The sequence below is a fragment of the Phasianus colchicus genome, chromosome 9, assembly GCF_987193195.1.
Source record: "Phasianus colchicus chromosome 9, bPhaCol1.hap1.1, whole genome shotgun sequence".
NCBI classification, from domain to species: Eukaryota; Metazoa; Chordata; class Aves; order Galliformes; family Phasianidae; genus Phasianus; species Phasianus colchicus.
Window position 1 is genome coordinate 274,495 of NC_143444.1, and position 14,548 is coordinate 289,042.

The 14,548-nt window shown below is 42.2% G+C and overlaps 1 protein-coding gene across 28 annotated transcripts; it reads left to right on the plus strand.

The window, feature by feature from the left end:
- The first annotated feature begins 1,228 nt into the window (after nucleotides 1–1,228).
- LOC149916701 (uncharacterized) lies at nucleotides 1,229–13,916 on the plus strand. 28 transcript variants are annotated; one of them, XR_016469021.1, is made up of 12 exons: nucleotides 1,230–1,485; nucleotides 1,575–1,750; nucleotides 2,055–2,178; nucleotides 2,433–2,908; nucleotides 3,054–3,174; nucleotides 3,602–3,740; nucleotides 3,914–4,011; nucleotides 4,528–5,764; nucleotides 7,102–7,275; nucleotides 9,044–9,221; nucleotides 9,648–10,216; nucleotides 10,657–10,744. XR_016469021.1 is itself a non-coding variant. In XM_090145840.1 (11 exons), the coding sequence occupies exons 5-10, from the start codon at nucleotides 3,094–3,096 to the stop codon at nucleotides 8,143–8,145; spliced, it is 1,884 nt and encodes a 627-aa protein (XP_090001966.1). In that variant the 5' UTR covers nucleotides 1,229–1,485; nucleotides 1,575–1,750; nucleotides 2,055–2,178; nucleotides 2,433–2,908; nucleotides 3,054–3,093; the 3' UTR covers nucleotides 8,146–8,185; nucleotides 9,044–9,132. The 28 variants fall into 28 exon arrangements, 15 of the variants coding, with proteins under 15 accessions (XP_090001966.1, XP_090001965.1, XP_090001961.1 ...); XR_016469022.1 differs by having other exon boundaries at nucleotides 9,648–9,798; XR_016469020.1 differs by lacking the exon at nucleotides 10,657–10,744 and having other exon boundaries at nucleotides 9,648–9,798; nucleotides 10,085–10,650.
- Nucleotides 13,917–14,548: the final 632 nt, after the last annotated feature.

Below are 14,548 nucleotides of genomic sequence, written 5' to 3' on the forward strand. Positions count from 1 at the left end.
TTCTCTGTTTTTCCGATGCTACACTTCAGCATTCTGTGACGAACAGAGTGGAAGGGAAAAGCCCCTCTAATAAGGCAGCTAGAAGTTCCAGGAGCGACACACGTTGTGCTTTCAGAGAGGACGTTACAGAAAGTCGAGAGATGTGGATTCTTTCCTGCGGAGAAAAAACCCCCTGTTTTCAGGAAATGCAGTATTCTGAAATCGCACGTTCTCGGCATAGCAATTTCGCTATTTCGCTCTCGTGGGTGGACGGCGCCACTCTCTGTTAAGCGCTTCGGAGAGTTTGCAGTTGCTGGCCGAGAAATCGCGGTTCTCCCCGAATGCCGCTGTGTGCCTTCAGCAGCGGTCTCGTCTCTCTCGCATGCCGAGAAAGAGCGACTTCAGCCGGATGCTTTTCTCGGACGAGCGGCTTCTTCTGCGCACATCGCAAAGGAGCGGTTCTTGTCTTCTCCTTGTGTCCATGCATTCTGCACTACGCTTCTCTCTCATTCTTATGCCTTTCCGTTTATTCCTAGGGACATTTCGTTTTTCTCTGTTTTTCCGATGCTACACTTCAGCATTCTGTGACGAACAGAGTGGAAGGGAAAAGCCCCTCTAATAAGGCAGCTAGAAGTTCCAGGAGCGACACACGTTGTGCTTTCAGAGAGGACGTTACAGAAAGTCGAGAGATGTGGATTCTTTCCTGCGGAGAAAAAACCCCCTGTTTTCAGGAAATGCAGTATTCTGAAATCGCACGTTCTCGGCATAGCAATTTCGCTATTTCGCTCTCGTGGGTGGACGGCGCCACTCTCTGTTAACCGCTTCGGAGAGTTTGCAGTTGCTGGCCGAGAAATCGCGGTTCTCCCCGAATGCCGCTGTGTGCCTTCAGCAGCGGTCTCGTCTCTCTCGCATGCCGAGAAAGAGCGACTTCAGCCGGATGCTTTTCTCGGACGAGCGGCTTCTTCTGCGCACATCGCAAAGGAGCGGTTCTTGTCTTCTCCTTGTGTCCATGCATTCTGCACTACGCTTCTCTCTCATTCTTATGCCTTTCCGTTTATTCCTAGGGACATTTCGTTTTTCTCTGTTTTTCCGATGCTACACTTCAGCATTCTGTGACGAACAGAGTGGAAGGGAAAAGCCCCTCTAATAAGGCAGCTAGAAGTTCCTGAGATGGTTAGAATTCCAGGATGAATTGTGAACTAATGATATCTTCCCATTTTTTAGGCTTAACTTGATGATGAAGTCTGGCTTTGAATTTGAGTGTAACAGGAGTAGAATGATACCTTTCCTAACGAGGACGCTTCTTGCAACCCTTGTTTTTGCATAGGTGCTGTTTGGATGCACAGTGGTAGTCTCCAGCACCTTGCATGGCTTGGCTTGCAGTGGAATTCCATGTCAGTGTTATTCCCGCTGCGCAGATCATTACAACAACTCTTTCACTTGCCCCAAGAGACATCGAGACTGGAAACAGATGCTCCTGAGTCCATTTGCCTGTTGGACCTTGAAGTAAGCAAGCTTCCTAAGTTCTTAAATGCATTTAAATGCCTGTTTTTTGCTACCTAATACCTTCTGTTTGTTTATTTTCACCAAAACAGGTTTTTTTACTCGGGATGGTGTTCACTAGCAACTTAGAACTGCAAGAGAAGTTTAATACTCAGCGTGGCACACATCAACCTCTGTTCTTACCATTGCTGCTGTGCAAACAGTTCTGTACTGAGAAGCAAAGATCCTGGTGGGATGCTGTTTGTGCTCTTATGCAGAAAAAAACAAAGTAAGGCTTCTTCAGTTTGGAAATATTGGAACCAACCTTCTAGATGGCTTCTGAATTGATTCCCATAGGTTGCGTAAAACTAGTTCCTTTTGTTTGACGTCCTTTAAATGTTAAATGTTTTTTGCTGTAGGGGTGTGAGATGCTGAAGAACTTTATAAAAATGGGCTTTACATTTCTGACAGTGCATTTGTAAAGAAGAGCTAGCTTAGGACTGAAGCTGCTTGTTATGTTCATCAAACAAATGACGTGTGAACAGATGAAAAAGAGGGAATACTAATTGAGGAATATTTCTTTTGATATTCAGACCAGACTCGGCAACCAAACTGAAGCTTCTTGTACAGCACGGATTAAGTACTGTGCGAGCCCTGGAGAAACACGGCCTTCAGCCTGCCTTAATTATACATTGGGCAAGAAGTCTGCAAAAAACAGTACGTTAAGATTATCTGTAAATAAGTATCATCTGTTTTTCTCTAATTTTGCAAACTTAATAGACTAAATAAAATCAGATGAGAATGTAGTATTGAGAACTGCTGCTACTAATTTTGATGGGATGTCATGCAAGGCAGTTGCTCTAGTCAAATACTCTTACCTCACTACTCTCAACTGCATCAGAGAAGAATAAGTATGAATAACACTCTATTTAAATATTCTGCGATAGTTTGAATTTCTCTTTCTTCAACAGGGCGTTAGCCTTAACTCCCACGACCAGAAAGAATATATTGGAAGAAGCGTCTACTACTGGAAGAAAATTTTGCTTAGCTTGAGAACTATCAAAAAGCACAGAAGTATTCCCGAACCTGCGTATCCTCTCTTCAGACATTTCCATAGTGTGGACATCCAGGTACTGATGGATTATTCAAAGATGAGAGTAAGAGGGGTTGTATGTCACAGGCTTACATATGAATTGTTAGCTGGTTGGTTTGTTTTTTGTTTCAGTTGGCTTTGTGTGTTGATGGGTTGTGGTTGGTTTTATTTTTTTTGTTTTTTTGTTTTTGTCATTGTACTGCTACTACTGAGATTTGGTAGTATCTTTCTGTTGAACTTCTGAGTTTTAAAACTCTGATTGGAAGATACTGAACTGCCTTAGTACCTCCTCCTATTTGATTACTGTATGGGAACTGCTGAGTCAAGGCCTGAACCTCTGATTAATCACCTGAGGTGAGCAATGAGTCAGCCCTGGGAGCACAGGTGAAAGCAATTCACCTGTGCTGCAGGAAGGGGTGGAGCCTGGCTCCACCTCTCCTAGACCCATTTAAGAGCTGACTACAAGTGGGGAAGGATCTCTCTCTCTCTCTCTCTTCAGAAGATCCACTCCACTGGAGTTTCCTGAGTGAGCCCACGATATGGGTCAGCAAGTGGAAGCTTTAACGGTAAACAACTTGAGTCACTATATTCGATGCAGAACAGTTGATCTTTTTGTTCTGGTAAGTACTTTGTGACCCAAGCATTGAACTTCACTTACCAGGCTACCTCTTAACTCAGTGAAGAGAACTGCTATAAACACCTGCTTAAACTGAGTTCAAGAGTAAAACTTTGTTGCCTACAAACTCTGATTTGGTACTCAGATATGGGAAGTAATCCTGAGGATTGTGCGTGCAGAAAGTTGTGCTTTCTTCAGCTTAGCTACTTTGTTCTGGGTTTATTTCTAGCTTCAGGGAACAGTCTCAGTTTCGTAAAGCATAGGAAGATCATAGATTATTGCAGCACTTAACTCATCTTTTTTTTGTGTGTGTCTCAGACCTTGAACATGCTTTAAAATAGCAGAGGAGCGTAGGGATCATTCCTTAGGTTTCCTCCAAATACCGATGTAATACGTTTACATGCTCTTAATTGAAACACTGTCTTTAATAGAATGAAATATGGGAAATGAAACGTAATAGTTCCAGTGTAAATGTATCATCTCACTGCTGGCCTGCTGGAAGCTATGAAACAGGTACAGTGTCAGATGGTTATCGGAGAGCACAAAATCTTCATGAAGCTCCTTTAAGGGGTAAGTTGATGCTGAATTTTTAATTGAACACTTAGCTAAACGGAGTAAGACTTCTTAAAATGTTTCTGCAGTGTTCTGAGATGAATGAGTAAAACTGGTCCCTTGGGAAAGTTCACTCAAGTCAGTAATCACAAAAACTGGATATAAACTCTTTTCTTGGTGTTCCTTTTCAGTTGCTACCTCTGGCCCATCTGTTCACTGTAGCCAGTCACCTGCTTGTAACTCACAGTCTCTTCAAAGAACTGCTGCAACCAGTGTAGCACCAACAAAGGTGAGGACATACGAATCTGCTCAAGCCATTTCTACTGATGTGTTGAAAACAACTGGTTTTGATTCTGTGTGTAGCAGGATATAACTGCGGTTCCCGAGAGAGCGTTTACTAAACTTGAGGTCTGCTGGAGACAGGCAGAAAGTTCCGTAATCAGCTAAGCTTTGGGATATTGGGTTTGGGAGAAACAGCCAGCAAAGCATGTTTTTAACCTGCTAACATATGTCCTCTGCTCGTTGTCTGCAATGTTCTTTTCCCCAAAATAGTATGGGGGCTTGATTTTTTTTTTTTTTTTTTAAATACTAAAGAAAAATGAGTCTATTCAGCTTACGCTTCTCCCCAGTCTGTGTTTTCAGATACCACTCAAGTTTTGAACGTATGATTTTAGTTTAAACTGATTAGAGTTGAAATGTAATTTTACGGTACGCCTTGCTATTAAGAGTGCGTGTTGCATGGGCTTTAGCACCCTAATCCCTTTTCCTCCTTTTCCACAAGGAAGTAACGGTGCTTTTTCTTTAGGCACCTGTCTGTGGCATGGATGGACTTGCACCTCAGCAGCGTAGATACACTCATCAACAAGCAATCCGCACGCCACCTCTGCGAAACACTTGCGCTGCTGTGTTTCCTCAAGACACGTATGGCGCACCTTTGCATTTTGATGCTCCATCTGCTGGAATCATTTTGCCTCGTGGTGGTGGTGATCGCTACAACTACAGCCTTCCACAGGCAAGCACAAATCCACCACTGCCTGAACCAGGCTATTTCACAAAACGTGTGGTTTTAAAACCTCTAGAATCCAGTGTTAGTGTCGCACAGGACAAATTGGGATCTGCCTTTGCTAAAAAGGAAGGCCAGTGGAACTGTGACATCTGTTTAGTAAGAAATGAACCCACTGCCCCAAAATGTGTTACTTGCCAGAATACAAGCAAAACTAATTCAGAAGTATCTCTACAAGAATTTTCCTTGAAACTTGAAGGGAAAACACCAGCATGTACCTCTCAGAATCTTGCAGATGGTGAAGCAAAGCCTGCAGAGGAAGGATGTAATTTTTCAATGTGGATGCCTCTCGGTGGATTTAAATTTGGTATACAGGAGTCCAGTAAAAATACCGCTAAGAAAGATGATCCATCCAAAGAGTGTACAACTGACTTGACAAACATGGATGAAAAAGACAAAAACGAACTGCCTTCAAGTAGTGGAGTTACACTCCAGTCTGAAGAAACAGCAGACAGGGACAAGAGTGAGCACACCCGTGAGAAAGGCACGTTGGTAACATCTCATGTTTCTCGTACGAATGCAGCCAAAGCATCTCCTTGTGGTAACAACGCTGTAGCTGTGCTGGAGGAAGCTACCAGGGTGAGAAGCGACCTCGGCCATGGTAGTGATGCTTCTGATGCCACCGTAGAAGCTTTAGAGGTATCAAGCACCTCTGAAACGCCAGCAAAAACGGAGGTTTCTGCTCCGAAGTTTGTATTTAGATCTGAATCTGTCAGGAGCGTTTTCAGTAACAAAGAGACATTCCCGTTTGGGAATACTTCAGCCCCCGGCTCCCTCTTTGGATTCAGCTTGAATCGTCCAAGAAAGAGCGATGAAGGAACTTCAGCATCTCGGAAAGCAGAGCAGGAAAAAGCGGGAGTAGCTGAACCACCCAAAAGCTGTAGTGCTGCTCAGAAACCTTGGGAGAGCGAGGCATCCCAGCTGGCTCCTTCGGCACAGGGTGGGCCCTCCAACTTCTCGTTTAAAATCCTGGAGAAAGGTGAGTGTTAATTGAACCAGTAATTTATTCAAGTGTGCAGCTCATTAGTCAGTCACTTGTTAATGCTGGTCATTGTGTATTACTTCTTCTGTCTTAATAGTATGTCATTTCTTTCAGTTCTAATGCACGTCTGTGAATCTTCAAATCCTAGACGTTCAACTTGAGTAAATATGAAGTTGTAGTTCTTTGCACGTAAGAACAGAAGCGTGCCTTATGCAGGACTCAGTGCAACTCTGTAGTGAGAAAGGGAGTTGCAGGTAGGATTTTGGAATCTGTCCGGGGCGTCAGAGTTGATCTTAGTGTTGCTTTTTTTTGTAGGGAAGGAGTTTGGTACTGCTAGAACCAGGAGATGCTAATATTGTTTAAACAACGAGGCGTTGTTTAAAATGTCAGGGTGAAGTGCTGACAGTGCATTTTTTGTGTTAAGCTGGCAGTTATTGTGTTCAAGGCCTCGCTCTGACTGGTAACCTACGAGAACAGCAGTTGTGCTTAAGCTTCAACTCAAATTATCCCTTCAACTAGGAGGCATCCTTCTTGTCTGCTTCCATTCCTTTCCAGTAACTTCACATCTGTCGCTTGAGCCTTTGTTTGTCGTGGTTTTTCTTCTTGTACTTCCCAGAAGTGTTGTGAAATAAGCTCTATTCAGTCTCTGGTTAATACCATCTGGAGTTCCAAATGCTCAAAGTTCATCGGTAGCACACGCTGCTGCTGACTGCTTTCTGTTTCTTACTTTCTTTTTCAGTCCTTGGTTTTGCTTTTCCTCTGTAGATGATACCCATATGGCTCTTCTCTGTAGCTGTATTTTGTTTGGCGTATGGCCATCAATAATTCTTGTAACAATATGAAAATGCTGACCTGTTCTTGGTCTGAGACTTGAATTTCAAAAGGAAAGTGTATAGTGCTACTAGAACCAACAGACAACATTTACAATATGTTTACAATATTTAAATTGAGAAAAACTGTCATCTTCCATTTGGCCAGTCACTCTTTCTGAGGCTGTGAGTGTCTGTGTACTAACAAAAGGTGGCACGTATTGAGCTTCCAGAAATATAAGTAAATGTCAAAGGAAGCTAGTTTTTGTAGTGGCAGTTGCAAGATTGAAGTCTTCATTATTGCATGGAGGTTCTTTGATAGCAGCAGAAAACCCAAGTGTGATGGATTTACAGTTCCTTGGTTATCCTGAATGAGTGTCTTTTTACATAATGATGTTATTTCAAAAGCTCTACATTTAAGATGTTCTGAATATCGTTAGGTTACTTTATAACGTATGTGCCAAAAATGATCACAGTATTTAGCTGTCTTATCAGCTGTTTTCCACTAACTTTTGTGCTTTGCAGCAGGCCCCCTAGTCAAACGTGAATGTGTTACTGCTTGGGAAACTAAATCTTCTGAGCAGAAGGCTAACGGAGAAACTCCACAGGTCCCTTCTACGTCTGTCTGTGGCTTTAGTAGCAGTGCGGAGGATGCCAGTCCAGAAGGCTCTCAGAAAGAAGTAAAAACTCAAAGAAAAAGTACGAGTCAAGTCTTTACGAAAGTTTAGGCAATAAATTTGCAGTATTATCCTTAGACTATTTTCACTTAGTGAGAAATAAAGCGTCCGGCAGATTAGAAACTACTTGGCTTGTTTGACTGTGTCTCAAGTCTGTTCTGGCACTGGAACTATGGTACTACTAAGAACTTAAGTTTCTCCGGGAGAGAAAGGAAACAGCTTTGCCTCCTAAAGTAGAAACAGCTTTGGCTAGTAGAATTCCTCCTAGCAGGTATGTAAGAGTTAAGTGATTTCAGAGCAGTTTCCAAGGGAAATGGGGCTTGTTTTGGAATCGTACTGCTTCAAAGGTACTTCAGTCTCTTGTTGAGTCAAAGCTGTGTGTGTTTTAAGAGTGATGAAGAATGTCTGAAACCTTCCAACAACAATTCTTGTTTGTTTTTTTGTTTTTCCCCAGTTGTTCACTTCCCTTAATCCCTGTTAGTTAGCTGTTCTGAAACATTAGTAGCACTATAGGAAAGTTGGAGACTGAGAACTTACTATCATGTTTTTACTGTACTGCTGTTGTAAATAAATGAAGAAATTTATCAATTTCTGGAAGGGAGGGAGGGGAGAGGGGAAATGTGGCTTTTTTGGAGGGAGTCATTATTCTTAGTGTCCAGACTTAATGTAGTTTGAAGTTTGTATCTTAGGCTCTTACGGCTTATTTGCTTACTGTTTTATTAATCGTACTGACTCAGTCTCTACAAGTAAGGAAGAATTACATACTCCATCAACCAGTGAAGCAACAGCAACAGTATTTGTGCAGTCAGCTGCCAGCAGCGGAGAAGCAGAATCCACAGAAACTGCTCGCGTGTCAGAGAGTTTACCAGGAGGTGGTGATACAGCTTTTTAGGAAGTAGAACAACTTGCTTGAAGAAGCCTGATGTAGCTTTGTAAGGCTTAACTCAGTTGTTCATGTCTGGATTTCGTGTTTAACCTTAGTATGCCTAATAAGAGGAGAAGCTTGCAATGACTGTAGTCTTCTAGTTTGGCTTCCTGTAAAGAATAGAACTTAATTGCAGGTTAGTATAATGACTAAGCAAGACTGATGGAGCACAAAAAAACAGTATGTAGTGTCCTTTAATTGGAACAGTTAATCTGATGAAGTCTGCAAAATGTTGTCTTCCTCTTTCTGCAATATCTTGTCTGCCTTTCCTCATCCGTTAATCATATTACGACGTCTGTTGTTTTCTTTCTTGCCTTGCCTGCTCTCTTTCTCCTTCAGAAATGCTTGTCTGTCACATGTTTCTCCAGTTCTTTCAAGCTTTTCTTTAACTGTGGAAGATGTGTTAATTGAAGGATGTTAAAAGGCAGTAATGTGCACATATAAAGTGAGGAGGATACGCAGCTGTGAGGCCTCCATTTATTATTTTCAGTTGATTCTTATTCTGATCAAATGCCAGTATTAAGTTACTTAGCAGCCTTCATAAGGGGAACACCTGGAATGCTAACAGTGCTGGGTTATCACTCAGCACATCATTCAGCAGACCTGAAATTTCACTGGGAAATATGCCGGCACACTTGATAGCTTAAAAATGAATTTCAAAGGCTGAAATCTGTTGGGCTCTCTCCTTTTGAGAAGGCAGGGCTGTTTGGTCACTTCAGTGCATGATGAGTATAGAGCTGTGGGTACAAAGCCACTGAAGAAAGGAAAACATCGAATAATTTTGGATTATGATGTCAGAATTGTAACAGTGTTGTTGGTGACAACAACTTCTGGGGAAATCACGCGTTACTGTGCTGTGTTTTAGGTGGAGGTAGTCTGGAGAAGAAGATGAAGGAATTCCCTTCAAAGAGAGGGCGAAATTTTACAGTTGGGCCAGAGATGCTGCTCAGTGGAAGGAACGCGGTGTTGGAGAGCTCAGGGTCCTCTTCCATACACAGAAGAAGTGTTACAGGATCCTTATGAGAAGGGACCAAGTTCTTGAGGTGTGTGCAAAGCATGTCATCGCTAAAGAAATGAACTTAGTGCCCTCTGAAACATCAAACAGTGTTTTAATTTGGACAGCTACAGGTGATGCTGGTTAGTCGGTTGAGTGGTTTTTACAGTTCTTTTCAGTATCTTCTGTAGTTTGTTTGGCTTTGTTTTACCCTGGAGATTATACAGAACAAAAGCTGCTGATCTCTGGCTGCAGTGACTAGAGCTAAGGAAATCTCGGATTTGTTTTCAGATGGTGAAGTGAAAGTAGAGCAATTTGGGGTCAGAGCTAAAGTTCAAGAACTGGCCAATTCTTTTGAGAGGAGATTTGAAGAATGCCAGCAAAGCTTGTCAGAGCTGCAGAAGGGCCACCTCTCTCTGGCAGCGGAGCTGTCAAAGGACACCAACCCTGTTGTTGTGTGTTTTGTTTCTGCCAGTGACGAACCTTTAGGACACACAACCACGGAGCTGCTTTCAAATATTGTCCCTCGAACAGCTGAAAATTTCAGGGCCCTGTGCACAGGGGAGAAAGGCTTGTGGGTTCAAGAATACCACATTTCACAGAATAGTTAGTGACTTCGATGTCAGGTAAGCTTAATGTGAAGGCTTTTCATTGAGAGAAAAAACCCTTCTGGGCTGCAGCACTCCATGAATCCTGCCTGAAAGTGGGCTTTTCCAGTTCTTGAATGTGGTGAGAGTAGCCGAAATCAGCAGGGCTGCAGTCAGCAGCGATGCCTCAAGCTTTCCCGACACTTCTAGAGACCATCGCATTTTATTCTTGGAAAGCTATGACTTCAGGGGAATGCCACAGACTTGCATGTTAGACTTCGTTTTCTTCATACCTGTTATCTGCCTGATCACTTCTCTTTGGCAGCTGTTTGATCTGTAGGCTCTTCAGAGCCGGGTGTCAGCCTTTGGCAGCAGCAGGAGGCGGAGCTCCCGACGTATTGCAGGCAGCGTTTGCGCTGCTCAGGGCCTTGGCTGCAGCGTGCGTGCAGAGAACAGCGTGAGTGTTTGGCATGGCTGTGCAGCAGAGAATATGAAATGGTAGTTTTCTCACTTCCTCAGTGCCTCCCAGCACAGGACTCTGTGGTAGATCAGAAATTGGTGTGCGTGTTGGATTTGCTGTTTAGCAAGTGCATTCTCCTGCTGTATCTCTGTGTGTCTTTGTATTCTACTGTACTTTGACTGCAGGAGTTTTCTCGCAGGAGGGTCAGGGCCATCCAAACTCAGTTCTGTTGTGCTTTGAGTATGGAGCTCTTTCAAGCCTTGATTCTAGGCCTAGTGGAGTAGAAGCCAACACTGTGTGAATAACAGTTGAAAAGTGTCCTTTTCTAGAAGAGGAGCAAGGCAAAAATGGTGATGTAATTCTAGCGATTCAGTTGCAGGCTTCTTTTAACTTTGTGTAGCATGGCATTTTACATCCTGTTACTGTGTTTCCTACAGGTGAGTTCGTTATTGGTTGCGTTACTAAAGCTGTGAACAACCACTGGAAGTGCTTCTGCTGTGATATCTGCCAACAAGTATTGGCAGGAGTTGGATTCGTCAAGAATGACGGCAGGTGGGTCTTCACCCTTCCTTCTATCACTGGTAATGATGAAAATGGAATGACAGTTGGGAGGGATGGTTATGGTTCCTAAGGCTTTCCTGCTGAGATGGAGTAACCAAAGTGTCTTTTATGAGAAAAAGGTCTAAGAATGCATCACAAAACTGAGAGTGGATATCTTAAAATGTGTGCATAAAATATTAACTACTTGTCTACTTCGACACCGGATTTCCTGTCAAGTGTGTGTTGTACCTGGTGATGTTTCAGGATGAGTAGGATACACTGTGGTAGACACTTAAAAACAAATCAGATGCAGAAGTTTTGTCATTTTTAAATAGGTTTTTATTTTCCCAACATGGGTTCCCCAATTTGAGTCCAGTTTATCACCTTTTTCACTAATAAATGCGCTCATTTCAGTGGGATCCTTCACGGTTTGTTTTTTTTTTTTAAGTAAACTGTGTAGCCATTGATTTCATGCTTTTAATGCAATACACGTGGTTATGTAGAGAGTTAGGGCCCGTTTTGCCATCCAGCTTCCAATCTAAATTTCTGAAGAGGCTGAGGGTAAACATGGGAGTGGGGCGGGATGAAAGTCTGCAATTTGCAGCACAGGGTGGTACCATAGGAAATAGGAAATCTGAGTGCAAACTTGCTTATAGCAGCAAAATGATTGACATTATTTTTCTAATACAAAGGGCAGAAAATTGGTTGTCTTCAGCTGCTTCAGTCATTATCTTGCCTATGTTCTTTGCTTTTAGTTGAGTTGCACAAAGTGTGTTTTTCTTTTCAGATTTCCTTCATCTCGTTTCATCAGCTTCTGCAGCTGCAGAATACATAGCTGCATGTTTTTACATCCCCCAGTGATGCATGGATGAGGGGGCATTGTAGGATATAACACACGTCACTAGTTGTTTGCTTTTTAGTACAAAGGAAGCTATCATTTCATTATCATGGCAGAGGCTGATTTGAAGAACAACCTGTAGTGTTGTGTCAGCGGTATTGTCAGCTTATATTTTTCTTTCTCTGATGTTTGATATCACGGGGAAAATGCAGAGGAGTGCATTTTTCTTTCCTTCAATTACATTTAAGTAAATCTAAAAGAAACCTGTGCTAAGAGAGCCAGAATGTAAGCCAGGCATGACTACAGCTTTCTAACCTGTTTGAGACAAGCTCCGTAGCTATTTTCATAGAGATTTGATGCATCCTACTTAGCAGGCTTTTCTCAGAATCAATCAAGCTTGTTTAAAAAAATAATCATATTGAACTGTCGTATTTGATGCTGCTAAAGACATTATTATAGTATAAATCCTGTTACTGAAACAAGTGCTAAAAATTAAATGATCTCTACGGAAGCTCTGAAGTTGAAATTGTTCTATTCATGCTCTCAATTAATGAATTTTTGAACAGGAAGGAATTCACTGCTGATGCTCACGAACCGAAAGGAGAATAATTACATGGTTTACCTGCCGTGACAAAATGGGCGTCCCCATCTGTGGAGCACACAGAAGACCAGTTGAAGGACGTGTGGTGAATGCTATGGGCAAACAGTGGCACGTGGAGGTAAGCATCAGCTGACACGTTGTCTTTCACAAGTGTAAAGGTTAACGTACTTACCTGGAATATCGCTGATCAGCTTCCATGAAAGGGTTAGAAAAGTGTGCAGCAGTGATCAGCAAATGCATCTCCTAATCCCATTTTCAACCTTGATGTGCCTGATCTTCCACTGAGAAAAGACCTCTGCCTGCGGAGCTAAAATCAGGAGATGTCCCAGGAAGCATTGCGAGGTCCTTGCAGAAGAAAATGTCACCAAGTGAGAAGCAGGATATATGGAAAGGCAGTAAAGTTCTGTGACAAACGTAGTGCTAGTGGGCATTATAATGTTTCTATGGCTTCCAGTTACTTGCCACGTAAGTATCTCTAAAGCAGTTTAGGTGACAGTTCATATTTCAAGTCTCTGTACAAGATTTACTTCTTTATCTTCCATTTAAGTTATAAAGATAAGCAGTCTAGTCCTTTTGTTGTGAAAATATCCTGTAGCATGTACTTTCTTCACAAGATGCAGTGGTGCTGAAAATGTAGTCTTTGTCATTAATAACGTATCAGAATCACTTCAGTGCATTTTTTTTGTAACTTTTGGGTTGAAATGTTAAAGACAGTAAAAGGAATGTTATTTTAGTGATCTAAAAGTACAAAACAATAGTTGTAATTCTTATTTTCAGGATAGCTGGGCTAATCAGAATCTAGTTGCTCTTCAAGCTTAGTGTTGCTTATGTTGAGCTGTTTCAAGCTTTTACAGATGTTTAAATGAGAGCAGCTAATGACACCCAGTTTTCCCCAAGAACATAAAGACGACTTGCCACTCAGGAGTAGTGGTTTAACACACAGCTTTTGAATGGCGTGGTCTTCCTTACAGCTGCAGTTCTAAGATGACTGTGTGTTAAGATCAGCTGCATCAAGCAGCTCTTTCATCCGGTTGCTGAAGACTAACAAAGACTAAATTTGTCAGAGGACAGCACCTAGCATTTAAAGAAGAGGTATATGTAGTTGTACCGTTTCCCTCCAGACTCCCTTGACTGTGCAGTCCAGCACCATAATGGATAGACCTTTATTCTTTGGAAGCCAGGTGCAAGGTGTTGTGTACACATCTCTGCTTGGATAAATAAAGGAGGATTACATTTGGGAGTTCTGCAAATTTGCAGGTGGATCCTAAATTTGTCAGCGATGAAGGGCAGGTGATTGAAGTATGCTGGCATCCCTGCAGACAATAAATGCCATGACATGATTAGCAACAGTATTGCAGTCAGGATAGAGCAAGAACATACACCAGGCAAGAGTTGTGTGTTGAGTGGATGTACAGATGTTCAGCTGGATGTTTACTAAAAATGCATATGTGACTCTTCATTGCTGGATTTCCAATGCTCAGATGTTCAGGATTAGGGAAGCAGCAAAACAAAGCCATATTTGTAGAGGGTGGAGCAGATGTAGAGAAATATTTTCATTTTTAATATCATGAAGCCATTTGTAATTAGATGACGCAAGATTCAATTGGAAACCCAAATCAGACTTGCCATCCTTCTCCTTTTATTTCAGTTTAAATAAAACAGGAAAGCTATTGAGATACATTTGAGAAATTACCGTCAATAAAATCATTGCTTGAAAACTTTGTTGTTTCTACTTCCTCTTCAGCTGTTTTGTTTCCACTGCAGTCGTGATTGAAGGAGATGGTAAGCAGTTCTCTAGCTGTTTTCTTAGCTTAGTTACGTTTTGATGAAAGTTCTTTCTAAAAGTGGAAGGAAGGTCCTTTGTTGAATCCCTCACTGCTCCCATTAGACCGCAAAGAGGTCTCTCTATCAGACATCAGGATAGGTGTGATTAGTCAGAGGCCAAATGGGCAGAAGACCTTACAGCAGCTGTTTTGTGATGATGGAAGATGAAACAGGAGCTAAAGAGAAACCTTTTAGTAATAACCAAAGGCCAGAGATGCTGGGAGATGCAGAGGAGGCTTCCTGCCCCACCGGCTTTAAAAAGGGACACATACCGCTGTGAGGGTGACCACATAGGCATCTCCCCAAATGAACTTAGGGATCCATGACCCAGATTTGTAAAATATTTAGATACTGAACAATTTAGGTGGGCTTTGTGAGGGATTATTTTTTATTAAGTGCCTAGCTTCTATTGTTTCAGTTTGGTTCCTGGAGATATTCACCTATCTGTCACAGGCACCTGTCTTTTGAAAACAGAGGCTGATGATAATTGCACAAAACCAGGAAGGGATTGTACCTGGAAAGATCT